General features: G+C 48.2%; 1 protein-coding gene across 8 annotated transcripts in view; it reads left to right on the top strand.

Annotated features, from left to right (window-relative positions):
• Positions 1 to 26,946, top strand: part of LOC113583944 (mediator of RNA polymerase II transcription subunit 13-like) — a 63,921-nt gene extending 36,975 nt beyond the window's left edge. For 2 of the 8 annotated variants that reach the window (XM_035526995.2, XM_035526999.2), the window contains 27 exons: positions 10,634 to 10,785; positions 11,256 to 11,450; positions 12,555 to 12,719; positions 13,610 to 13,757; positions 14,022 to 14,126; positions 14,481 to 15,128; positions 15,219 to 15,432; positions 15,678 to 15,756; positions 15,845 to 15,966; positions 16,213 to 16,315; positions 16,545 to 16,762; positions 16,925 to 17,094; positions 17,615 to 18,525; positions 18,710 to 18,889; positions 19,091 to 19,314; positions 19,596 to 19,791; positions 20,019 to 20,310; positions 20,656 to 20,908; positions 21,329 to 21,517; positions 21,690 to 21,913; positions 22,596 to 22,738; positions 22,950 to 23,108; positions 23,227 to 23,391; positions 23,815 to 23,978; positions 24,226 to 24,387; positions 24,546 to 24,658; positions 24,809 to 26,946. In XM_035526995.2, coding sequence (XP_035382888.1) covers positions 10,634 to 10,785; positions 11,256 to 11,450; positions 12,555 to 12,719; positions 13,610 to 13,757; positions 14,022 to 14,126; positions 14,481 to 15,128; positions 15,219 to 15,432; positions 15,678 to 15,756; positions 15,845 to 15,966; positions 16,213 to 16,315; positions 16,545 to 16,762; positions 16,925 to 17,094; positions 17,615 to 18,525; positions 18,710 to 18,889; positions 19,091 to 19,314; positions 19,596 to 19,791; positions 20,019 to 20,310; positions 20,656 to 20,908; positions 21,329 to 21,517; positions 21,690 to 21,913; positions 22,596 to 22,738; positions 22,950 to 23,108; positions 23,227 to 23,391; positions 23,815 to 23,978; positions 24,226 to 24,387; positions 24,546 to 24,658; positions 24,809 to 24,941 — 5,827 coding nt within the window. In that variant the 3' untranslated portion in view covers positions 24,942 to 26,946. The other 6 variants (XM_035526997.2, XM_035526998.2, XM_035526996.2 and 3 more) reach the window with 6 other exon arrangements.
• Positions 26,947 to 27,156: the final 210 nt, after the last annotated feature.

A 27,156-nucleotide genomic window follows, 5' to 3' on the forward strand; every position in this document is an offset into this window, starting at 1 on the left:
ATAGATGAAATCTTTTGGCTAGAAAGAATAACCATCTTGTAATGGTTATGAGATTTACATTTTCAGCTGGTTTTAAGCAGAGGTGGGGTGACGAGAGACTCGTAGTACAGGTGGTCTCTCTCTGTCTGCTCATCTAGTGCCTGGTGCGTAGCAGGAAGAAAAGCGACTTACCGTTGAAATTCACAAGAAGAAGAATTCTGTGGTCAGTGTAAAGTTGATGTGGAACTATATTGTTAATTTCAGGAGTGAGTGAATGAGGCAGGCAGGCAGAGAGAGCGAGAGAGAGAGGAACCAATCAGGTGATGTCAAAGACAATAAACATTGTTGCATTCATGATAGATGCTGTGTGACCATTAGTCTTTTAATAAGCGAAATACTTTATTTATATAACACATCTCACATCAAAAGCTTCCCTAACAATCTGTTTCACCCAAATAACTGAACCACTGCTTAACAGTGCTTTTTATTGGAAACATATCAAGATCAGTATCAATATCTGGCTGATTGGTATAATTGGTATCGTGCTGTCTTTTGTTGTGCACTAGTGTTCTGAAGGGAGAGAAGACCGAGAAACTCTTGAGATGTATACAGAGACTGATGGAATGTTTATGTTCACATGTAGAATGGTATGTGTTTGTGGACATATGCACATTGGTTCCAGGGATGTCTACATCTTTGTCCGTGTGTGTGTGTGTGTGTGTGTGTGTGTGTGTGTGTGTGTGTGTTTTAGGGGGGTGGCGGGGTTTGGGGGGAGCTCTGTGTATATCAGAGCAGTGGCAGGGAGCTTAGACTTGGAGGGCTTCCCTGCTGAGCTTTTAGAGTGGGGAGAGGTCTGTGTGTGTTTGTGTGTGTGTGTGTGTGTGTGTGTGTGTGTGTGTGTGTGGTGGGGGGACTAGACCCCGTTAAGCCCACCTGATTCTTCTCTAGTTTGACAGCTTTGTCTGTGCCACACTGTCAGCTTCTGTGCCTCCCGCAGGGTCCAACACAGAGCCAAGCAGTGAATTATTGAACAGCCTGCTCCAGAGAGAGAGAGAGAGGGAGAGAGAGAGAGAGAGAGAGCGGGGGGAGGGGAGAGAGAGAGGGAGAGAAACACATACAGCAAGAGAAGGAGGGCGGACACACACACACACACACACACACACACACACGGACGCACACACCCCATTCCTTAGCACACAGAAATCCATATGTGCCAAGACACATGCAAACTCAGGCCTGGTTTTCCCTCTCTCTTACACTCACTGGCTCCTTTCTCTACTCTGAATAAATGGACACGAAATGAAAGCGAAACGCTACTTCACCCAGCAAACACACAAGGCTTCCTTCATGCATTTGCATGAATTAATCCCACAGATGACACACACGTTTACACAAACATTGTGTCATAATCCCATTCCCTCCCCCCCCCACCGGCATGTAATACCGCACTACAGACATCCACCCTCATGCTCTCTCTTCGTGGCTTACATTTCTTTGTGCTGCGTGGGGCTCATAGATCAAAAGCAGTGGCGTGGGTGGCCAGTAGGGGGCGCAGTGACCCAGGTGAAGCTTCATTAAATCTCATTGCCTCGTATTGCCCAGGGCACGGGGAGTACCATCGCATCTCCGAGGAGGTGCTGCCTTCCCCCCCCCACCTGCTCGCTCTCTCTCTCTCTCCCTCCCTCCAGACCACCTCTCTCTCTCTTCCTCCCGCTCTCGCTCCAGACCTCCTCTCTCCACACACTCGCTCACTCCTTTTTTTTTTTTTTCCCCTCTTCTCCTTTCTTTGTGTCTGGGATTGTGCACTGTACATTGGTAACGGATTGCATCAGACTCCCAGAGGGAGGTAGAGAGAGAGAGAGAGAGAGAGAGAGAGCGCGGGAGTGCACAGACAGATAAATGTAAAAAGGAAGAGGGGACAAGAGGGGGACAGACACAGAGAGAGAGAGAGAGAGAGAGAGAGAGAGGGTCTTATAAATTAAACATTAGTACGGTGGTTGAAGGATTGGGTTGTGTTAATCAGGATTAGAACTGATCTGCGCATAGAGCAAGGTGCACATAATTAGCAACACCAGCCTGTGTGGGCATTTGTTAATATACGTGCCCGCCAGCACACATTCGAATTTTCTTTAATATCTTCTTTATATCACCTTTAATTTTGCATTTGCAGTTAACCACCATGTGGCTTTGGTACATGTGATCTTGCATGTCTGCTCTGGTTTTGATGTGCATGTAATTGTGTGTATTTGTGGTGTGTTTGAATGGTTTTCTCTAGCCTGCTTTGGCCAGGGGGGGAAAGGAATGACATTGAGACATTAACCATCTCCTTGGCAACGGACGTTTGGTGTCGGGCTACATCATGGGGTCACTCGGTGCTGCTTAGCTTGCAGCCAATGGTTGTTTGCTTACTGATCTGGGAACAGCTCCTCATTTCTAGCCTCTGTGATTAAAGTTCTGATCCAGACAGGGGAACTGACCCAAGATCTCATTTCATCCATCCATTCATCCTGATGTGTTTGTTGTATGCACTGAGGAGGGTTTGTGGCTATTTTATGCCTTATGTTTTAGGTATTATTCTGTCTCTTCTAGCTTAATCTAAATGGGCTACCCGTTGGCTTGAGTGATGTTCTTGTAGTAGCTGAGAGGATTTGTTTCTTCTGTTGCTTTATTGACTGCCTTCACATGTGCAAGTCTTATCTCTATATATGGCATTGATTGGCTAAGAATGCGATAAAAGTATGATAGCAACACTAATAACGTCAGCGAGACTCTGTTGGGGGAAAATGATTTGTTGGTTTGATTTGATTGATGTCGTTTACTCACTGAGGACACCTTAATAGTGTTTGCTCAATTAAACCTTCAATCATTCCTGTGATTCTCAGATCTGAGACGTTAATTTTATTGTGTAAAGTGAAATGGTAAAATATGAAAATAGGGCTATCAAGAAAATAATGCACTCAGAAATTCAAGCAACGGGCAGTTTGAACGCACGCAGTGTGGGATCGCTCCAGCTCAGTATTTATGCTACGTGCCTCTGGCAAGACAGGGAGGCCAAAAAGCATCTTTTCCTTAGAGACACTTTACATGTTTGTGGTTTTGCCGCTCACTTGTGGCATCTGCTGTGACGAAAGTCTTTGGAATGCAGCCTGCTTTACGGAGAGTCGCCCGAGCCTTCGTCAGACCCAATGAATCGTGTGCTCCGTGTTCTGGAATTCCAACAGTGCTGTACCTGTCCGTCCTGACAGCCGCCTCTCCGAGAGGCGAGACAGACTCTTAAAGGTTATTGTCCCATCGTATAGTTGTAGTGCCAACACAATATCTGCCTGTTTCTTCACTGCCATAACCGTAAAAGCACAGATAAGATTATATAGATAACACATTATATGTGCAAGCAGGAAACAATAAAAAGTGAGATGCGGGAACCTTTTACAACCATGCTATTCTGTTTAGGTCTCTTCAACTTCAAGTGTATTGATTACACTTGGTAAGTAAAACATTAAAGGTAGCGTATGAGTTTATAAAACATAGGTTCCTGGTTATAAACATATCAACTGTTGGTAGTTTGGAGGGGCTCTACATTTTGGCAGTTTACTGTGTATCCTGTCATCTCACTGCTCAGCAAAGGTTTCTGTTAATCAGGGCTCTGAGGTGTCGTAAATTACAGCACCAGTGCCCATCCTGTCAGCAGGACAGTTGAGGTGTTTCCTGTGTTTCTTTCTGCTGTGCGGGGCTCACAGTTCAAAAGCATTGGCCCGGTGCCCTGTAGGGGGCACTGTGATGTGTTAACAAGTAGATGGTGGGGAAAAAAAAGAGACCCACAGACGGTGTCGCATTTCCGGCCCTGACCCCGACGTGACACTTGGTGCTTTTGATCGTGAGCTTAAGTGAGCAGGAGTTGTGCTGGGTGAGGGAGCGAATGGCTGGGGGTGTCTGTCGGACACGAGGCCTCAGTGCTTGGCTGAGGCGGCCGAGTTCTGAGAAGGTGGGTTTGTGCAGTCGAGCTGAGCTCCGTTCCCGGCCATCTGTGGCCCGCGCTCCGAGCGAGTCCGATTGGCTGAGCTTTCGCTGGGCGGGAAGGATGGCTCTGATCTTCTGTCTCCCTGTTGATCCAGAGAGACGCCAGCCAACTGTGGGCATCTGTTAGGTCACACACACACACACACACACACACACACACACACACACACACACACACACACACACACACACACACACACACACACACAGAGTTGCGCACTTAGTGTCTTCCTCCACGTGCATTGAGCTGTCCCACGATGTCGTTGGCTGTCACGTGATAGGGGGTGATGATGATGTATATAGGGATGAACTGGCAGTAGCCAACACTGGGGTGAATTTAAGAAAATGAATAATAACATAAAAGACAACTCATGCCGTCAGACTGCAACATGACACTGAACAAATAATAACGCATGTGAAACCCACACACACAGATTGGCACACACCCCTGGGAACAGTAAATGGTGCATTCATGCTCTGTTCTCTCTAGCTCTGGATTTCCTGATTGATTTCAGTGTAAAACTATTAATTGTGCACAGTGGAACATGCTGTGCTCTGTGTGTTAAGTTTGTAGCTATCAAGTATGTTCAGCACTAAATAATTCACTTGCTTCGGCTCACACCCAGTCTCTGTCCCTCTCACTCTACCTCTCTCACTCACACACATGCATGTGCTCGTGCGCACACACACACACACTCACACACACACACACACATGGACTGACATTGTGTCTAAATACATTTCACACATTCAGTCTGAAACTTTTCAAGTAATGTCCAGAACCAGTAGAGAAAGAGAGACTAAGTAAACTACAGTCACTAAGTAAACTACAGTCACTAAGTAAACTACATTCACTAAGTAAAGAACAGACACTAAGTACAGTCACTAAGTAAACTACAGACACTAAGTAAACTACAGACACTAAGTAAACTACAGTCACTAAGTAAAGAACAGACACTAAGTAAAGAACAGACACTAAGTAAACTACAGTCACTAAGTAAACTACAGACACTAAGTAAAGAACAGACACTAAGTACAGTCACTAAGTAAAGAACAGACACTAAGTACAGTCACTAAGTAAAGTACTTGTACAGTGTACATTTTAAAAACCTAAACATATCAGCTATATTTTTAGTAGGTCACTTATCTCATTTCTTTCTAAAGGTCGTTTAAGAAAGTACTGGCTTGTATCCTCTCCATTTGTTCCACCAGTCTCTCTCTTATTCTCCCTCTCTCGTTCTCTCTCACTCTCTCAACCAATCAAAGTTTATTTATATAGGCCTTTTTTTTTCTTTTTTCTTTTTTTTTTTTACAGCAGGCATTGTCACAAAGCAGCCTTAGAAATGTCTGGGTGTAACCCCCCCCCACCCCCCCAATAGTGATGAGAGGAAACCCCCCTGTGAAACCACATGAGGAACCAAGACTCGCAGGAGGAACCCATCCCCCTCTGATCCACACTGGACAGCATAACCATGTGAACAGAAGTAATCAATAATAAGCCAAGAAAACTACAGAGAAACACGATAGAAAAACAGAGCACAAACACAGCTAATGTGAGGCAAGTTTGTGGAGACGTGCATGTCATAACTGATAAAACTGGATGCTCAGGCAGGTTGGAAGTTGTCCAGTCTGGACTTGGTGATGAAGAGTGTGCCAGAAGCCCAAGACCATGTCTGGTGCAGGACCAACTCGGGGAAGGCTAGGTTTTCTTTTATCAGGCCGCAAACAAGCGACTTCATGGTGGTAGAGAATGGTTTAGGGACAAGTGAGCGGGGTGTGTGTGTGTGTGTGTGTGTGTGTGTGTGTGTATCTCAGCTGAACTCCACCAGTATCACAGGGTCAGAAGGAGCGGGGGCATCTCAGAGAGTAGGAGAGCAACAGAGAATAACAAGAAAAGAGCACTAGCAAAAGAAAGCAGTGTATGATGACAGAGTCAATATATCAGCGGTGTTGCAAACAGTAGCATTTGTAAACGCATACGCATCAAGGAATATTAGCCAAATCTTTGTGTTAATGGGTATGTTTCAGTCCAGATTTAAGGACTGATTGTGTGCCTGAATCCTGTTGTGAGGCTGGGAGTGTATTGCAAGTCGAGGACGTAACAGCTCAGAGAAAGGACAGGCAGAGAATAAAACAGAAGAGTGGAGAGGAGAGAGTAAACCTTACAGAGTGAGAGCAGTAAGTGATTATAGACGCGGCGTATCCGTCAAAGCGCTGCAGTGCGTGTGAAAACGCATGAAACGATATTTACAGCCCAGTCGAGCTGTAAACAGTGGCGTTTTAAGATATGTTAGCCAAAAGCTTGCGCAAAATGAAAGACATTTTCAGTCTGGATTTAAATATTGGGAGCGCATCTGAATCCCACACCGAGTCAGGGAGCGCCTCTCTCTCCCTCCCCCCTCTATTTTTGTCCATTCTCTTATTTTTTCTGCCCCTCTGACACCCCTCCCTCTCTCCAAGGCCGTGAGCCAGCATCTCATCCCTTCAGTCACCAGTACTTTGCCAGTGGAGCAGCAGTGTCACACGTCACTCCACTGCTGCTCTGCCGCCTCTGCCCACCAAATCAGCAATAAACCGGGTGCCAAGCACCGGAAGCCCAGCTGCCTTCTGCCACATAGCGGAGTGGATGTTTCTTTTCATGTCGTGTTGACTGCTGCTGGGTGGAGTGAAGGTGGAGCAGGGTGGAACCTACACCACGCTATGCATCCATTTCTTTACCAAGATCATTTTGGAGGTTGGCGGAAGGTTCAGGAACACATTTAATCCAACACATCTCTGACTTTCAGCTGAACTTTCATGGCTCCTTTGTAAACTTTGTAAAAAGTTGTAGAAACGTCATAATCTTCAAATGTAATGGAGAAATATGACGATGGTAAATATACTTTTGAAATATAATGACACTATTGATATTATATTTTAATATACACTGCCAAAAAAAAAAGTCACACATACTAATATTTCGTTGGGCCGCCTTTAGCTTTGATTACGGCACGCATTTACTGTGGCATCGTTTCCACAAGCTTCTGCAATGTCACAACATTTATTTCTGTCCGTAGTTGCATACATTTTTTCCCAAGATCTTGTATTGATGATGGGAGAGTTGGACCACTGCGGAAAGTCTTCACATCCCAAAGATTCTCAATGGGGTTCAGGTTTGGACTCTGTGGTGGCCAATCCATGTGTGAAAATGATGTCTCATGCTCCCTGAACCGCTCTTTCACAATCTGAGCCCGATGAATCCTGGCATTGTCATCTTGGAATATGCCCATACCATCAGGGAAGAAAAAATCCATTGATGGAATAACCTGGTCATTCAGTATATTCAGGTAGTCAGCTGACCTCATTATTTGGACACGCAACATTGCTGAACCTAGACCTGACCAAGTGTAGCAACCCCAGATCATAGCACTGCCCCCGCAGGCTTGTATGGTAGGCACTAGGCATGATGGGTGCATCACTTCAGCCGCTTCTCTTCCTACCCTGATGCGCCCATCACTCTGAAACATGGTAAATCTGGACTCATCAGACCACATGACCTTCTTCCATTGCTCCAGAGTCCAATCTTTATGCTCCCTAGCAAATTGAAGCCGTTTTGCCGATTTGCCTCAGTGGTTTTGTTAAGGCTATGCAGCTGTTTAGTCGCAATCCCTTGAGTTCCCTTCGCATTGTGCGTGTGGAAATGCTCTTACTTTCACTATTAAACATATCCCTGAGTCCTACTGTTGTTTTTCTTCGATTTGATTTCACCACACGTTTGTGATTGCCGATCATGATCAATCAAGATTTTTTTCCGACCACATTCCTTCCTCAGAGATGATGTTTCCCCATGTCCTTCCACTTTTTAATAATGCGTTGGACAGTTCTTAACCAGATTTTAGTACTTTCAGCAGTCTCCTTAGATATTTTCTCTGCTTGATGCATGCCAATAATTTGACCCTTCTGAAAGTGATCAACATCTTTTCCACGACCACAGGATGTGTCTTTCGACATGGTTGTTTAACAAATGAGAAGCTACTCACTGCATCATTTAGGGTTAAATAACTTGTTGCCAGCTGAAACATAATCACCCGTGCAGTAATTATCCAATGGGAGGCTCTTACCAATTTGCTTAGTTAAATCCAGGTGGTGACACTTTTTTTTTTTGGCCAGGCAGTGTGTTTTGAATATGAAGTCTATAGCTGTGTCAGTTCTTATTGGTCACCTTGCACTGCTAAGCAACACGGTGCTCTAGGAAGAGAGCGCTATTCACTCTACGGCCTTCCAGCTGTCTAGCTGCTTGGTGCATTAAGGTGAGAGGTGAGAGAGACCCTGGTGTCCAGACTCCCAACCATGTACACCATGCGGCACACCTGTAACTCAAACCTGCTTCCATGCAAGTCCATGCAAAGGGTATATGTGCTCCTTCCTGTTTACATGGTCCTGATGTATTGACTACATCACATAGTCAAAATGTGCTAATACTGTATAGCCTTCCTGTGCTATCAGTTAGGTCATATTGAACCCCTGCAGAGACCTGCTGAGACTGCTAGAAGCCTATTGCAGAAACATAATCAGATTAATTGCAAACAACATTTCTCTAGATTTTTATTTTTTTTTAGTGTTTTATATTCAAGATTTCCTAGATCTTGTTATGGTAAGTACCCCTACAATCATCCCTGAATACGGTGCATAGCGAAAATGTTTGTAAGATAGGCTTGTAACGAAAAAGCTCATTAAAGAACTTTGCAGGAGGGCTTTCTCTTGCAACCCCTCCACTCCGCCGTGCTATCAGAAGCGGAGGGGTTGGGAGCCTTTTAACGTCCCGGCCGCCGATCGCTTGTCTAAGCCCTTGATAAGATCTGCGATTGGGCATGCTGCTCTGTCAGAGCGTGGGGCCCCACGCGGATTCTGACGGACGCCTCAGCACGGCGCGTGCCGGGCTGCTCTTCCGCTGTCACACCTTCCCTGCAACTTTCCTTCGCGCCGGCCTGACGCAGCACGACGAATAATCCAGCCCGGTTTACAGTGCGCCGAGGGATCGCCTGGGTGACGAACATCCCGTCCTTGAACCAGAGAGTTCCTGCGTTCGTCCCTGAATATGGATTCGGTAGCGGCGTATTTTGAAAGCATGACTCGAATGTGGTTTCGCTGTCAGCGGAACTGGAACCCCAGATTGGTTCAAAGAAAGTGCAGATGTGCAGTTCTTTGCCTTTTCCTTTGTGCGTGCATATAGGCTTGGCTGATTTGCACTCATTGTCGCGCACCGCATAATTATCCATTTATAAATATGTAGCGAACCAGGTCAGTCTGCTAAGACTTCTGACGATGCTAACTGTAAGGGTGGGGAAGTCTGGGTTTGATTAATAGTGCCCTTACTGAGATAAGACGGCCTTTTCTGAGAGGCATTGCTTGATCTGTGCTCGGATTGACCGGCGAAATTGTCTTGTTTTCTGGTGTTTAAAGCCTCTAACAAATCCCTCTGCTCATTAGGAAGTCGTGCGATGTCCCGTTTATTTATTTTACTCTTTGAGCGTGTCTTAAATGGCTAGCACGCTTTATGTGCAGTGTCTAAATGATGGCTCTGTGTAAGAACCAGCTAGCTGGAAGACAGTAGGCAACAGAGCTTGCTTTTCATAGACTGCACACCAAGCTGGATGCGGTTACAAGTGTGCATATGTGTGTGAGGGTGGAGAGATAGGTGGGTGGATGGGTGGGGGTTGTATGGTAGCCTGGTCCAATGCTCTAACATGAGACTTTTCCTATTGGCACCCCGTGCCTCTAAAAATAGTTCTTCATATGGTGGTAGGACAGAGTTGGCTTGGTAAAGTGGGAGGAGAGTTATGAGATGATGCAGACATTTTTTTTACTATATATATATATATATATATATATATATATATATATATATATATATATATATATATAGATATATATATATATATATATATATATATCTATAGATATATAGATATAGATATATAGATATATAGATAGATAGATGCACAGCAGTAATCTGAGTTATTTAAATGCAAGAAGAGGAAAGCTTCTGCAGCCAGTACACGTAGAAGTGTGTGTGTGCGCGCTGAAGCAGCCTGCTGTTATGACTCCAACGTTCTGTTGTTCTTGGTGAGCTGGAGGAATGCTTATGTGCCACACAAATTGCTTCCGTCAACTGAGTGCTTAGCGCCCTCTTGTGGAAACCCATCACACAGCTCCCTGTAGTCCTTATTACTCTCTAAAGCTTCATACCTTTATCCGAGATGTACACGCACTTCTGTCACACGTGTACGAAGCTAGAAGAGAGGAGTTATTTTGCTGCCCCCAAAGTAATGAACAGACCTTGGTTTGCTGTGTTTATGAACGTTTAAAAAAAAATAAAAATCATGTGATGGAATAAAAAGGAATATTGGATTGCAAAAAAAGCACAGCTGTAAACAAAACGGCTTTAAAAATAGATTATGCTGTCGTTTAAGCAAGTACTAAGCACTGGGAATATGCCTACTGCATATCTTTTTATATTATTCCATTAAAGCAATGTTGCAGTATTACTGATATGTCCCATTTATGTGCTGTCTGAAATGAGATCTCTCTCTTCCCCTCTTTCTCTCCATCCTGCTCCTCTTTCTCCTCTCCCTCCATCCACCCTCGCTCTCTCCAGCAGCAGCGAGCACCTCTCCTGCTCTTTCTCCTTCTTCCTCCATGGCGAGAGTAATGTGTGCACCAGCGTGGAGATCAGCCAGCACCAGCCCGCCTACCACATCACTGAGGAGCACGTGCGCCTGGCTCAGAGCTCCAGCAGCCCCATACAGGGTGAGCCGAGCTGGCCCCGCTCGCCCCTCAAACCCTCCCTGCTGCCCCACTCGAAGCGGAGCCTTTACACCCACTTTCTCTCATAACCCGCATCGGAGGCCTCCGTCTGGGTGGTATCTGCTCATACACCTGTACTCTGACCTCAGTGTTTTTGACTCAGTTTTCTTTGTGACCGTTTATCCCATGTTTCTGGGTTAGACGGCCTCCTCGAGCCTGGGCTTCCTCGGGCTACCTGAGTCTACCCACCTTAGGAGAAGCTGCCCCATGAGCCCTTGGCTCTATAACTAGTACTTAAAAGTCCTCTTTGGACGTACCTTTGAGATTAGATCGCCTTTTCACAATGGCCTCTATTTATCTGTTGCCCCTTTAAGAGGGATTAAAGGTGGAGCCTGTTACTTTTAAGTAAGACTAAAGGTTAAGCCTGTTCCTAGATCAGCCCGATCAGTATGCCTCCCGCCTCTGGCTCGCAGTGATCCTGAGCCCGTACGGACTGGGCGGCACCCTCACGGGCCAGGCCTTCAAGATGAGCGACCCGGCTGTGCGGAAGCTGATGGAGGAGTGGAGCAGCTTCTACCCCGTGGTGCTGAAGCGGCAGGAGGGCGAGCGCGGTGAAGCCGAGCCCACCCGCGACCCACACCGCCACGTTGCCCTGGAGGTCATCGTGGGTGAGGCACCCCGCACCACACAACGAAGCCGGCGTGGCCATGCTGGCGAGCTGATGGGAGGCTTTCGTGCTAGCTTGGGTTGATTTTCAAAGAGTGTACTGACTTGCTGACATGTTCATTTTGGATAACGATGATCTACTCTGAGCATTGGCAGACATGATATAAACCAGACACGCAATGTCTGCTCTTAATTGGGATTGGGATGGATTGGAATTCAGCCAGCCGGCTGTTTCTGGTGCCTAAGAAAGCTTTTGACTCACTCACTCTCAGCATTCCCATGTAAGCAGACAGGACAAAGTCATAGCTTTGATTAGTTTTGGCTCTTGATATGTGTGAGGCACTGTCACCAGGGTTGATTGGATACGCTAAATTGTCCTGTATGAATGTGAATTGCGTATGTATATAGATATACATACGTGTGTGTGGGTGTGCGTATGTGCGCTGTGGGCAATTTGGCTGCCACTTCTCATCTGTATGTCTGAATTGATTTTAAAAAGCTGATTTCTACCTGTAAAGTGTCCTTGGTTTAAGAAAGTCACCATATAATTGTAACTAATAATAATAATGATGATAATAATAATAATATACTTCTCACACAGCCAGGCATGAAAGACTCCAAACAACAGAGCTCCAGAGAGCAGACACAGAACACAAATTCTGAGTAACAACCATGGCCTAATGACTTACTAATACTTCTCAGACTCCTCAGGAAGTGTAGAGAAAGCTGCCTTCTCAGAACCCTGAAGCATAAGTACAGCACTGTTACACACTACCAACTGACATGCAGACCAGGTGCAGGGTGGGAGGGGCGTCGAGCTGGCTGTGTGTTTACAGGTTAAGGCTCAACTTATAAGGGCAGGTTTATCTAAGCTTGCAAGTGAGATGAGCCCAGGTTTTGAATGATTTGATTATGAAGAATACTAAATATTGATATTTATTGATATATACCACTGGGGTGTATTGAACCAGTCAGCAGTGTTTTAAATCTTCTACATTGTTCGAACACCATTATTTTCTCTCGCTCTCTCTCTCCCTCTCACACCTCTGTTCCGGCCCCCAACGCCACCTGCTTGGTTGGGTTCGTTTGTCCCGTCGTCCCTGTAGGTGGAGTGCGGATGATCTACCCAGCAGCCTTTGTGCTCATTGCCCAGGCTGATGTACCTGTGGAGCAGCCTTCACCCGCCCAGGGAGCTCAGGGGACCACGAGAGACTCCACCAACTGTGGCATCCCCCTCACTCCACCCACCTCCCCAGAGCAGCCCTGCTCAGGTAACACACACACACACACACACACACACACACACACACACACACACACACACACACACACACACACAGAGGCAAGAACACACAAAGTTAATTAGGTGTAAAAACCATTGAGAAGAAAGTTTAAATGCCCCATAAAATCTGAATAGATACCATCTTGGTTTTTACTCTAACTACGTAGCACTGAAGCACCATATGCCCAAGTTACTGTGGATGCTTGTCCTGTTTGGATGCACTAATCATCACGTGGACTGATCACACACTTGAGCTCTTTACATTCCCCCACAGATGCCCCCCGAACAACCTCATTCCCTCTCATACCAGCCTCATTACCAGCCACCTCTACACTCAAAATGTAATCGTGCTTACAGTGCATTTCCTGTTAACGGTTCCGCTAATGACCCGTGAGCGTATATTAGTGCCTACTGGAGAAGATTATTAACCCCACAATCTCTGTCCAGTCACATTCCAGCATGGACAAACGCATACCAAATTCAGAAATGTAATCCTTGTAATCCTAATCTGAATTGTCTTTATTAGATAAGCATCCTTCATGTCACGGTTTGGGAGATTATGCACTTAAAATGTGTTCGATATCAAATCTTTGTGCACTTTCTTGTCCCTTTTATCATCTCGTGTGACATCCTTTTGTCATTAGCATTTAATTAAGGGGTCAGTGAATGAAGGAACTTGCAAATTAAGATCGAGCAGATACTGGTGCTGAGCTGGAGGGCCCTAGAGGGTGCTTTAGAAGTGTTTGAAGTAGTCTGGCTGTGACAGGCTTCCTTTATTCCATACTGCCTTGCTAGAGCAAACAGAAGCCAACCCTAAAACCAAATAAACACATTTTGAAGTTTGCATCAGTGGTGATGTGTGTTTTTGGCTGTTGCTAGGTGACAGTGGCTTCCAGACCGCCGTTTCCAGCGTAACTAGCCAAGAGAGTGGCCCTGCCCACAGCCCAAAGCATTCGGAGAAGAAGCTGACCAATCAGATGGTCCATCAGGCATGGAAGGAATGCTATGTGAACCAATTACAGCGCAAGTATGTGTTCTTTAGGAGGAAAGCCTGGCTTTTCCTGTGTGTTTATTGCTTTTGAAATTTGTGTCCCCTGCATCCTAAAGCCTGATACTAACTGCCTTTCACTGGCTTTGATCCACATCGGCGCTTTTTGGCGAACTGCTGCTTGAAAGATGTCTTGTCTTTGAATACTGTTCCATAAATATACTGCCTCCATGCCTTTCAAACTCCTGGTGCAAACATAACAGAAGACCGAGTCATCAGCGCTTCTCTGTCTCGCCCACGCAGATGCAATCTGTCCAACAGCATGACGGCGAAGAAGGAAGCGTCAAGCGAGCTGGCCGTGTGGGACTTCACGGCCCCCGGCGAGAGGGCCCCCTGCAGCTGCTCCAGGTTGGCACTCTTCCTCACCCGCACATGCACCGCCACCTTCCTCCAGGCCCTGTTCCGTTTGCCTCGGCAGCGGACCAGAATTTCACGCCACGTGCGGCCTCGAGCTTAGCCTCACAAACCGCACGGGGCGCGAGCCGACGCCTTTGCGGGTTTCCTTGTCACAAGCGCGCGTTGTCGTGACGACAGTGTGGTTTATAGCCTTTGGGTAGATTTATGCGTGGAACTGCATTCATTTCATAGACATGGGGCTTTTATTTTGAAGTTAATACAGTGGTGTTGATGGACCTCTGCTTGGCTCCACTCCCATGCTGGGAACGGCTCTCTGGATGAGCTTTTGTGTTTTTGCCCTTGAAGGTTGAGGCAGCAGCCCAAGCAGCAGCAGGCGAGCGGGTGCTCTGCCAACCCCCAGCCTGGCACCAACCCCTCCTCCACCTCCGCCCCCTCATTGCCCCCGCCCTCTGCGCCCAAACACAAGACGACTGATAAGCCTGACAAGTCCGACAAGGGGCCCAAACGGGCTGCCATAACCCCCTTCCACCACCGTCTCTCCATGGACCAGCAGCCGTGCCCGGAGCAGGACGCGCCGGCCGGGCCGCAGCTGGCTCTCGTGCCCCTGGAACCTCCCCTGGATTCCCTGCCCAGCTGCAAGTACCCCAAGCCCCTGTCGGCCATCAGGAAAGTCCCAGAATCTCTCCTCCATTCCCCAGTGTCGCCGTTGCCACCTACGCTCAGCCCACACCCCAGAGTGCAGGACCCCGAGGCCGTAGAGGCCCCCGTCAGTTTGCCCCACTGTCTGGAGGGCCCTCCAGTGGCCCCGCCTACCGAGATGAGCGAGACGGCGTTGTATGCGGCCTCGCTGGGGCCCAGAGACGCCGGTGGGAGCTGGTGGAAAAGCTTCCGGACCCCCAGGGTGGAAAAGCCGGACTTCAAGCCTCCGGAGCTACCCGGCGATACAGTGGAGAGTCCAGCAGAGGGCGCCGGCGAAGGAGCTGCACTGAAGAGGTACCGTGAGCGCAAACACTCTGCACTGGGGTGGAGAGGAAGCACACCAGCATGCAGCTGGGATCAACCGTCTGCTCCGTTTGTCCACAGGCTTTTTGCCGAGACGCACAAGCGGTTTAAGGTTTCGGAGGAGCGGGTCCGCGAGCACGTCAGCACCCTGCACTTCCTGCAGCAGCCTGGCGTCGAGGGGCTAGGGGAGCCCGGTGATGACCCTTATGACTTCAAGGAGGGTGACATTGAGTACAGTTTCCCCACTTCCAAAAGGCTGAAAGGCCAGGGCCGGGATCCCAGCCGGAAAGCAAAGGTGGGTGAACAGTTTCCTGGGTGCCAGGTAAATCTAATATCAGGGTTTTAGCATGTTCAGTAGTGTCTCAGCTCTTTACCTGAGACCTTTTTTAAATACATACATGTTAAAAATCTGTAGTGCACAGTGTAATATAATCTTGGCCGTATTGGCTATCCCTGATAAATTTAATTGAAAAGTTCATTTTATTTCTGCACAAATGTTTAAAAAGTTGGTGTGTGTGTGTGTGTGTGTGTGTGTGTTAGGGAGAGGAGATAAACGGAAATGGGGCGATGCCCGAAGGGAAAGATGCCATGTCCATTTTTAGCTCCGCCCCTAAATCCGGTGAGTCGGCACTCCGAGGATGGCGGGTGCATATGTTTACAGGGATAAAGCGGCACTGCTCTCAATGAATGCACTCTCACCTTTACAGAGGAGCTGGCTCAAGACGAGTCAGGAGCCAAGGCCAACCCCCCTCTGACCAGGGAGAAAGACCTGATAGTGCTCATCTCGGACCTAGAAAATATCTTCGGGGAGGAGGAAGATGAACTTGGGGTGAGTGTCTGCTCAGACAACACTTACATCACAGGGGGCAAGCTCACGTTTTTATGAAAACTATGTGACCCGTATTTGCCATAATTGCTGACCAGTGACATGGCAAGATATTTGTTGTGAGTTACTTTTTAACGTTATTTTTAACTTAGTTACGTTCTTTGTGATCGTAGTTTCAGAGCTTTACTCTGGGGGTCAACGAACTACTGGAATATTTTCAAAAGTTTTCTGTTTTTCTAACCTTTTCAGACCACGTTTCCTAATCATCAGCAGTCAGCCAAGACTGTGGTCCCGGGAGCAGACGAGCGCCCCCCGGGGATAGACGGGAGAGTAGCAGTGCCATATCCCTCAAGTAAGTTTAGCCTTTCTGGTCAGTCAGCAGTGTAAAAATAATTAATTAAAACCTGTGAACTATAACACAAATTTTCTCTTTCTTTTGTTCTGTCCCATTCTCATTCTCCCTTTCCCTGTCCCTTCTCTCTCTCTCTCTCTCTCTCTCTCTCTCTCTCTCTCTCTCTCTCTCTCTCTCTCTCTCTCTCTCTCATCCCCTTCCTTTCTCGCTTTTGCCCATCCGCTCTCAGCAGTAGCAGAGCTCCAGCGAATGTTCCCCACACCCCCCTCTCTGGAGCAGCACCCGGCGTTCTCCCCCATCATGTACCGCGACACCCCCAGCCAGGAGCCCCCGGCCCCTTCAGCGGGGCCCGAGCACATCCTCAGCGCCCACACCAACAGCCATCTCTCCGATTTCAAGATGGAAGTGGAGGACAGCATGGCCAGCCCCAAAGCAGAAGACATACGGGTGGGTACAGGGGCTGGCCGACGCTGATTACGCTAAATAACTAGAGAAATGTTATATTGCAAATTCAGGATGCGCTGCTCTGTCTTTCTTCCCTCATGAGATCTTGCAATCAGCCCCCCCCCCCCCAAATTCTCATTTGTGTCCCATGTCCCCTCCGTGCAGCCACAGTTAGGCTGTTCCATGTTCGCCCCCCTGCGGACCCTTCCAAGCCAGTGCCTCCTCCCTCTGAAGATCCCAGAACAGTGCTACTACAGACCCTCCTGGGTCCTGCTGCCCAAGACGGAGCACTACTGCCTCCCGGCCCACACGCCGTTCCTGCGGGATGGTTACGTGTAAGTGCACGTGACACTTGTGTCCTGTAGTCTTATAACGTATCCGTTGCCGACTAAGCCAGCTGACACTGATCTATATTCAGCATTTTTTTCCCCCTGAAAGTTAGTTTTATCAGTAAATCAGTTTGAAATAAACCAACCTCCCCTGATGTAGCCCTCCAACAATCTTAATAGTCTAATATTTGAAATGTAAGGTTCAAATAAAGCTGTGTAGTCTCAGCTGCAGACAAATGCGGTGTGAAGTTCTTAATGCTAAAGACATATAAGATTTATGTGTGTTCCCTTTCTTCTTTTTGCAAAACCTGCATATTTTGCTTCTAAACGCTTAGTGGATTAACCAGCTTGTCAGTATCTAGTTAGATCAATTACGTTTGAGTGGGAATGTGTCCTGTAGAATCAATGGGCTCACCGTGTATGGTAGTACCATCAACATGTATTGAACAGTGTTGGACAGTAACCCTGTTATTGAGTAGTGTTTGGTTAGCAGTAGTGACTCTGTGCCCTGTCTGTCCTCCCACAGTAACGTTCCCAGCATCTGCACCCTGCAGGACCAGGACTACAGCCAAATGAGTGCCAGTGCTGCCTCCACTGGCACAGTGGGCGGAGTCCTCCCATCCCCTGCCACGCCCCGCTTCTCTGTCCCCACCCCCCGCACTCCACGCACCCCCCGTGGGATGGGCACAGCCAGCGGGCAGGGCTCGGTCAAGCAGGATGGCACCGAGCTGAGTTCGCCCGCCTCCACGCCCTCGGCCAGCCTGCCCCTCAGCTCCGTGGAGCCGGCGCCCTCTGGGCCGGCCCTGCCCGAGGCGCACAGCCTCTACGCCATCCTGCTCCTCTCTGACTCCGTCCTGGACGTGTTCAAGGACCGCAACTTCGACAGCTGCTGCATCTGCGCGTGCAACATGAACGTGAAGGGGGCCGACGTGGGCGTCTACATCCCGGACTCCACGTGCGAGGACCAGTATCGCTGCATGTGCGGCTTCAGCGCCATCACGAACCGCCGCATGGCACACGGAGCCGGCCTCTTCCTGGAGGACGAGCTGGATATTTTCGGGCGGGGCTCGGAGGCGGGCCAAGCGGCCGAGAGGAGGCTGGCTCTGTGCAGGAGGGACCCGCCCACCAGCGGGAGGCGGGCTCTGGAGCAGCAGCAGCCCGTGTCTGTTTTAGGGCTGATTCAGGAACAGTGCTCCCAGCCCATCTCCTCGCTGGCCTCGCTGCACAGGCCTGCCGCCTGTTCTTGCCGTAGCAGGCAGGGGGCGCTGCTGCAGAGCTGGGTAGCGGACCGGCTGTGGGCAGACAGCAGTGACGCATGTGTGGAGTGCTACAAGGCGCTGGTGCAAGGACTGCAGTATGTGGACAACGCGGCTGGGGGCAAGGTGGAGCAGGCTTTGGTGAGGAGCAGTGCTCTGCACTCCTGGCCCCATACCAGTGGTAAGAGTTACTCCGTCGAGCTTTAACTCTGCTAGATTGCTGTAATATATTCCCCTCTGTTGGGTCCTTTGAAAATAGTCCTTTGACACTGTGATGTTAGCTTTTTCTGATCATAAACTGTGTGTGTGTGTGTGTGTGTGTGTGTGTGTGTGTGTGTGTGGTGTGTGTGTGAACACTCCCACAGTGTTGGACATCAGCATGCTCTCCTCTCAGGATGTGGTGCGCATGCTATTGTCCCTGCAGCCCTTCCTGCAGGACGCCATCCAGAAGAAGCGCACGGGCCGGACCTGGGAGAACATCCAGCACGTCCAGGGGCCGCTCACGTGGCAGCAGTTCCACAAGATGGCCGGACGCGGTTCCTACGGTGAGGCCGCGGGGACTCTGTTTCCATCCTCGCCTTCCCTCTTGGCACCAGAACAGAGATGTTTGCATTTCCACAGTCTTAACCAACGGCAAAGGATTACTCTCCCTCGTTGAAGTTTTGTTTCTCGTATCACCTTCGGGTCCTCCGAAGTGACTGAGGAAATGCTCGTCAGGATCTTCTAATGTGTGCTTTACCCACCAGGGTCGGAGGAGTCTCCCGAACCTCTTCCCATCCCCACACTGCTGGTGGGGTATGACCGCGACTTCTTGGCCTTGTCCCCGCTGGTGCTGCCCTTCTGGGAGAAGCTGCTCCTGGAGCCCTACGGGGGCCAGCGTGACGTGGCCTTCCTGGTCCTCTGCCCCAACAATGACACCTTGCTTGCCGGGGCCAGGGCCTTCTTTCAGGAACTCAGCGCTGTCTATGAGGTAACACACGTTACATACAGGAACAGGCGTAATAGGATGCAAAGTACAAACCTTTCCGGATTTTTTGTTTGTTTGTTCGTTTTTATAAGGTGCCAACCATCCAGATCATTGTTGAGCTGCCTTTTTTTAGCAATCTATCTTAAAACTGCTAAGCCTTGGTAGTTCTAAAGATAGCCTTCTGTACTTTTCTTTTCCGTACTTTAGTTATCGCAAACAAATTACAGTTGGGCATAAACGGAGCCCCTCTTCTCTCATTCCCACCTTTCCCCCTTGTGTCTCAGTCCTGTCGGCTGGGGAAGCACCGTCCGCTCGCCCGGGTGTCCCGGGAAGGCATAGTGCGTGTGGGCTCCAAGGAACCCGAGAAGCTGGAGGATGAGGTGGTGGATGAGTGGCTTACAGGGCCATGGGCTGGACAGTATCATGAGGACCACCTCAACAAACTCAAACTCTACGCCCAAACCTGCAGACGGACACTAGGTAGGAATATCTCAGCTTGGGCTTGTAGCTAAATTAGCACTCCTGGAACCTTGACAACAGCAGCAGAATATGGTAAAACCTTGTTTAACCTTGAATATATACACTGAAATACACTGAATGTCAGTTGGCCTCTTGAGATGCACGTTGGCTAGCCCCAAGTAATCATGTGAAAGAATGGGCCATCTATAGCTAACTGCATATTTTCACACTGATTTCCTCCTTTCCAGCTCCACAACTCTCGGCTCTGTCACTAGACAGCAGTCTCCTCCTGCCCCCAAAGCCTCAGGCCACTCCAGCTTCTGCCCCAACAGCCCAGCCTGCCCCGTCCAGCCAGCCGACACCGGGCCCTGGTGCCCCTGAGGGAGATGCAGCAGCGGGGGCCCCCGGGTCAGGCAGCACGCCCACCAGCACCAGCACCAGCCAGACCAGCTCGGCCGAGCAGTGTCAGAGCGGGGCCGACAGCAAAGGTGTCCCCAACGCCTTGGTGAACCCAAGCCAGGCAGCCGAGAGCTCTGAGATGTGAGCGGCACAATTGCACTGCAGTTTGGGTGCACATTCAGACGTCGTTAACTAGTCGTTAACAATTAAATGAACGCAATTAAAACTTTTAAAGCAGATGACCTTATATGAACACAACCCATAAGCCCGTGAGATCAGACCTGTGATCATCTCACAAACTCAGTCAGGAGTGTGTACCAAAAGAGCATCTTGCAGATGACCACAAGTCATTTTTTGCTTAAGGGTCCTGTCGATTGCCCTTGAATGAATTGTGCAGGTGTGGAGTCTGTATATAGTCTGCAGTCTATATGCAGGCTGTAGTGCTTTGATTCTCTGTATCCCAACCAGTTCCTTTTCTTCTTGTAGCAGTTTGGCAGAGCGGGAGAGAATCGGCATTCCGACCGTGGCGGAGTCAGCAGATAGCCACGTCCACCCGCCGGCCATCGTCCTGTACCTGGTGGACCCCTTCCTGTGCTCGGGTTCGGGGGCAGGGCCAGGGGAGGAAGAAGACGCAGAGGAGGTGGAGTCCGGCAGCGTGTGCCTGCTGGCGCTCCTGCGCTGCTACACGGACATGCTCAGCGTGCTGCCCGAGAACGTGCAGCAGGTTCTGGTGCTGCAGGTCCGAGCACAGAAACGCGTTCATTCTCTCTCTCACACACACACACGGTGGAAGCGTAATCCACATCATGCCGCCTGATTCACAGAGCAGGAGTTCCCACCCATCTGGTTAATTTAAGATGAAAGTCAATTGGGTGGACCAGTAGGAGACGCTGCCCTCGGAAAATCCGGGTTTTGTCTTGAATTCACTCAGCTCAGTGAATAAATGAGAAAACCTGTTTTATGAAAGACCCCCTCACACGAGCGTTTACGAGCAAGCTTTTTTGTGGTCTCCATTTTAGCTGTTGTTAGTTCCAGTGGTACTTAGTCAGAATCCATTTAAAATGGCACATCATAGTTGGCACCTTTTTCTTTCAGGGGGGAGGGGGGTGTATTTCTGGAATGTGAAATGTGTGACGAACGGTGCGTTGTTTGGGTCCAGGTGGTGCCGTGTCAGTACCTGCTGCAGCTGGCCAGTGGCGAGAGCCCTCTGTACCTGCAGCACCTGCGCTCGCTGGCCTTCTCCGCCCACTCGCAGTGCAGGCGCCGTCTGCCCACCCAGACGCACATCAGATCGCTCACGGGCTTCGGACCAGCCGCCACCATTCACTCCTTGCTCAATAGCCCCGAGGTGAGGCAGGCTTGTTTCCATGCACGACCGCCCCTGTGCCGTTCCACGTTTCCAGAATTAGTTGTCCTGCTAAAACGTCATGAAAAATTGATTTGCACTTAATCCCTTAATCTCTTAATCTTCTATTGCATTATGGCTTTAGTGATTGATCCAAGCTGTCTGGCTTTGGCAGAATCCCAGCTCTATGCAGGTGTACTCTCCTCCCTTCATCCTGGGACCTACTCGCAGCAAGCAGCCAGAGGCAGGCGAGGTCTGTTCAGAGGCTCCTGCCCGCTACAACGTCCTCTTCGTGGGCTACTGCCTGTCCCACGACCAGCGCTGGATCTTGGTGTCCTGCACCGACCAGCAGGGGGAGCTCTTGGAGACCTGCACTATCAACATAGATGTCCCCAACAGGTAGGAGCTGGGCCAGGTCACATCATGGGTCTTATTTTCATGGCATGAAGTGCGGCTTCCTATGACGGCATTACTACGTTACAAAGGGTGTGTCCAAAACACATAAGAGCATCATAAGGACGTGCCCAAAAGACAGACATTACTGTAGTTCCAAATCATCCATAAAAAGCACTGCAGATTATGTGGAAATGGGCTGTTCACTTGAAATTAGTAGACAACATCAAGCATGTGCAGTGCAGGAAAAGAAATTGAAATTGCCTGCATTGTACGTTTTTCTCGCCCGACTCTGGAAGTACCACGGGGCTACAGGTTCAGGTGTTGTAATGTTTACACCAGTCATATCCTCTTCTTATACACGTAATGGTGTAGCTAGTCTTCATCCAGGACTATTCCACGATTCACTAATTCCGGGGCCATTTTCAGCAAGCCTTTTAGAGCTCATGAATCTATTGGCAAAGTCTCAAGTTTTCTTGCTTCACACACGCGACTGCATTTGTTTGCACCCTCTGTTTGACCGTAGTGCAATGCAAAGTGTGGCAGAAAATGAGTAAAAAGCGTTCTGTGCCATCATTCAAATACCAAGTTGTTGTAGCGACGGCATGACCGTAGCGCCGCTCGACTAGAGTTTGATTGGTTAAGGGTTTTCAGAGGGTTACATGCTGCGTTTTCCTTTGGCACACAGGTCTCGGCGTCCCAAGTTTTCCCCACGCAAAATCGGCATGCAGAAGCTGTGGGAGTGGTGCATTGGGGTCATCCAAACGACAGCGGTGCCCTGGAGGATCGTGATTGGACGCCTTGGTCGGTTGGGTCACGGCGAGCTGAAAGGTATGGCTCACTTGAGTGCTTCTGCTACACACTTTCAGCCGTGGGCCATACCTTCTGTTCGAGTGCTTTCTACAGTTCGGCTGATGACAAATTTGAAAAAAACAAACCAAAACGACCCACATTTTCCCCCCTAAAGCAGGTCAGTTAGAGAGGGTATTGAACTGGCAGCAGAGCTGTGGTGATTTGACCCGCGTGTCTCGCTGTCCCTCAGACTGGAGTCTCCTGCTGGGCGAGCACTCGCTGCACTCCATCAGCAGGCAGCTGCGCGAGGCATGTCGCATGTGCGGCACCTCCGCTGCAGACTCCCCGTCCATCCTCAGTGCCTGCCTGGTCTCCATGGAGCCCCAGGGGTCCTTTGTGGTCATGCCAGGTAAGAGCTGCTGCAGCCGGAGGTTCACTGGAAGATGGGACGACAATGTCCCCGCGCAGTGTGAGGCTGAAGACTGTGTGCGTGTGCGTGTGTGTGTGTGTGTGTGTGTGTGCTGCAGATGCTGTGACTATGGGCTCGGTGTTTGGCCGTAGTACTGCATTGAACCTGCAAACATCTCAGCTGAACACTCCCCAAGACGCCTCCTGCACCCACATCCTGGTGTTCCCTACGTCCTCCACCACACAGGTGGCTTCCAGTGCCTATCCCACAGAGGACAATACTGGTACTGCAACACCTTTCTACACTCTCCACCGACCTGATTTTCTGATTTTAAAGTCCTATTTAAATGTAAACACATATTTGTGTTTATTGTAGTGTTGCATCATTCATGGTCTTACAATACCATAAATTAGCCAGTTAGGCCAAAATTTTATTTGCTTGGTAATAGTCACTATGCTAGCAAATATCATGCTAATCAGGGGCAACCACCTTCTCACCTTAGTAACCATATTAACTGTCCATTAACATAGGTTTGGAACTCGGTTGTTTTTCTAACTGTTCTGAATACATCTTTTTCAAAGGCTGCATTTTACTGTTAAAGTTCAATTTGCAATGCTACCAGCAGAGGATGCTATACATCCTCAGCTTTCCTGGTACTCTGTGACTCCCCCCATACGCTTGACTCTGTTCTCCTCCACTGTTCCAGATGACATGTTTGACCTGCCATTCCCGGACGAGCTGGAGAATGACATTGGGCATGATATGATGCTGATCACTGGGAATCTGCACCCTTCCCCCAACACCTCGCCCGTGCCCTCTCCTGGGTCTCCCTTGGGGATGGGCGTGGGCTCCCACTTCCAGCACACACGGGTTAGCAACAAACACCAACAAAATCAAAAGTGCCCAATAGTGGAATTCATACACCTCTCATAACTAATATGAATACATAACATGCTCATATATATGTTTATGAATGCTTATGTCTGCACTGCCTGAATTTACACATAAGGCTCAACATATAAAAGCCTGTCTGCTTGTCATCAAGTGTTATAAATGTTTTATGATTGTGTGCGCGTTTGTGTGCGTACGTGTGTGTGTGCGTGGTGTGGTGTGGCAGAGCCAGGGTGAGCGCTTGCTGTCTCGCGAGGCTCCCGAGGAGCTAAAACAGCAGCCTCTAGCCCTGGGCTACTACGTCTCCACGGCGCAAGCCGACGGGCTCCCTCACTGGTTCTGGGCGTCCTGTCCTCAGGCACAGAGCCAATGTCCACTCTTCCTCAAGGTAGGAATCAGGAATCGTGCTCACCTTTTCCCTTCTTTGAATGCAGCACCTCCCCAACCCTAACCTTACCCCCCCAGCCTTTATATGCCTCTGGTACAATGTAAAATAACAAGTGGTGCAGGATGTGACTGGATGCTGTGGCTATTCTGGGCTTGCAGGCCTCTCTGCACCACCATATCTCCATAGCCCAGAATGATGAACTCGTTTCCTGCAAGACGTCCCAGAGGAGCCCTCATCCACTGGACTCCAAAACTACTTCAGATGTGCTCAGGTCAGCCCCTCTCTGTCTGTCCACACGGTCCGGATCCACCCTTAGATATCTGTCTCTGCCACCGATCTGTTGCAGAGGCCAGATTCCTTTTATCTTCCTTTGTCCTGAGTTATTCATTTTGCAAGACTGACATCCAAGTTCTCCTTGCAGGTTTGTGCTGGAGCAGTACAATGCCCTCTCCTGGCTAACGTGTAATCCCGCCACTCAAGACCGTCGCTCCTGCCTTCCTGTGCACTTTGTCATCCTCACCCAGATGTACAATGCCCTCCTGAAGATCTTATAGGAGCTGTGCAGAGAGGCCAGCCGCCCGGGAGGGATCTGACGTCTCTCTAACAAGTGCCAGGGACGGTCTCGCGCTGAAATGCAGCCACTGGGTCCGTTGCGGCCAGTTCAGGTCAAAGGAGAAACTGTTCAGTGGGCCAAGCCACGGGTTCCCCCCAGCAGAACGTTCACTGGGGTCGGAGGGCAGCCCGTACTATCCACAGAGGGCAGTGGCCAGCCAGGTGGAAAGCTCTTGCTTGGATTTGACCATCTCTGAAATAAGCCTAGTACAATCACTACCCTTTAACACTCAGCCACAGGTGGGTTTTTGTGCCAGTTGTGTGGTCTAGCCTGGAAAAAAAAAAAGGATGGAAATGTCAAATCCTGCACTTTTGGATCAGCGTTGGAGCTGGAGTTGAAATGGCAGCCATGATTCTGAAATGGGTTGGTGGTGTTTTGTTTTTTTCTGTTGTTGTGTTTTGCGTTCTCCCTGACCTTTTCCACCATGTGAGATCCAATGGGAATCCCACATGGGGAGACAGCTGGCCTCGTGTAACATCTAATAACACTATGATGAAAGCTGAGAACGTTAACCAAACTTCAGAATGCCGTCAGCTGTCTTATCATTTGTCCATGTCCTCGCACAAGCGCTGCGTCCTGTCATTCGCCATGGCAGGCCTGAGTCGGTAGAGGTGGTCCACAGCGGTTTTGTCTGCATACCCCTGAAGACTCACAGAACGATGCACAGTCACTCTGTGGCCTAATTTGATATGCAAAGGCTGAAGCTGAGCTATAAAGTGACTCTCAGTCCAACTCCGAACTGCCTCCAGCGCGTTCACTCCCCGAGGCTAAATGAGCCGTCAGACACCATCTCCTTTTGCTCCATGACCTTTTTTACATCTTTGTAACTATTGTATATAGTTCCTCCCGAGTGTCTCGTTTAATCTGCATTCAACGCTGAACACTTGAGAGAAGGCAAAGAACTTCCACTAAAGGTGACTCGTTCAGTAATGGCACTTTCAGCTCTTTTGAGGAGTCAATTTTATTGTTGTAGATAAACTTGCCAACTAATATTTGACAATGAAATCAAACTCAAATGTATTTGTTCATAGTGTAAAGCTGACTTTGCAGAGAATTATTTTTATTAATGAAAGCAAAAGTTTGAATAAAAATAGACCAAGGCCTTTTTTCCAAATTCAAATTGAGAGCCTTGAGTTCAGAAATGTTAACTCTAATTTTAAAGATAATTGTAACAGAAAATGTTGAAATGCCATATTTATATATTATATATCCCATTGTATAATTTCATATATATCATATCTCTTTCTAGCCACCACAAATGGGTAATATTGTGGTAGGGGTTTACACACAAAAAAAGTCTTTTAAGAGACAAAACAGTATAAACATTTATGAAATCAGTGCATTAAGTTGCATATTTGCTTTTTTAATTTACACTTTGGTCTTTTTGCCTTTTAATTTAATGAGTTAAGTTAACTAAACAATGCAGAAAAAAAATATTTATGAAGTGTTTTCTTTTACTGCAAAATAAACTTGAAATAGGCAATAGATTTAATTCAGTGTATTTGAGCATAAAGCATATTGTATATTTAACTAATATGCATTATTTGCAAGTTTTTAAAGATGTCAAAGTTAACCCTCAGAAAGTCCTGTTTCTCATTCATGGTCACAGTTTGCTCTGTCAGTTCTATTCCTCCTTGCATGTTTGTATATACACTTTTCAGCAGTGTTCTTAAACCTTATGAAAGTTGTAGATTTCATGCCAGTTTTCTTTTATTCGACATGACTCCTATGAAGTTTTTTTCTTGCCTTTTTGAAATACAAATATACAGTATATTCACCTCATTCCAATACAGCCAAGGGTGCATTGCCAAGACATGTATACTAAGAACAAAAACTTTGGGGCAGGTTTGTTACACCTCTGCTATCATTTTGAATATCGAGCAGATCTGTCTCTGAAAAGAGATCTGTTTCTTTTACACTTTTTTAAGTAAATTATTTAAATCTGAGAGTTGAATCGCTTGAGATTTTTTTTAAAAATTATTGTTCCTAAAGACGTTACCAATTTTCAATGTAATTCAGCTTTTACTGCTTAAAGTGTCCCTATTACTTGGTCAGTCAAATGAGATCCATCTGTGTTGGCTACAAGTCTATCGTGTTGTCCGTGAAGGTAAGCACAAACAGCATGTGTTATGAATGACTGCTGTTCAGCTGAGGAA

Source organism: Electrophorus electricus, chromosome 8, assembly GCF_041902795.1.
Source record: "Electrophorus electricus isolate QZ-2024a chromosome 8, ASM4190279v1, whole genome shotgun sequence".
Classification (NCBI taxonomy): Eukaryota; Metazoa; Chordata; class Actinopteri; order Gymnotiformes; family Gymnotidae; genus Electrophorus; species Electrophorus electricus.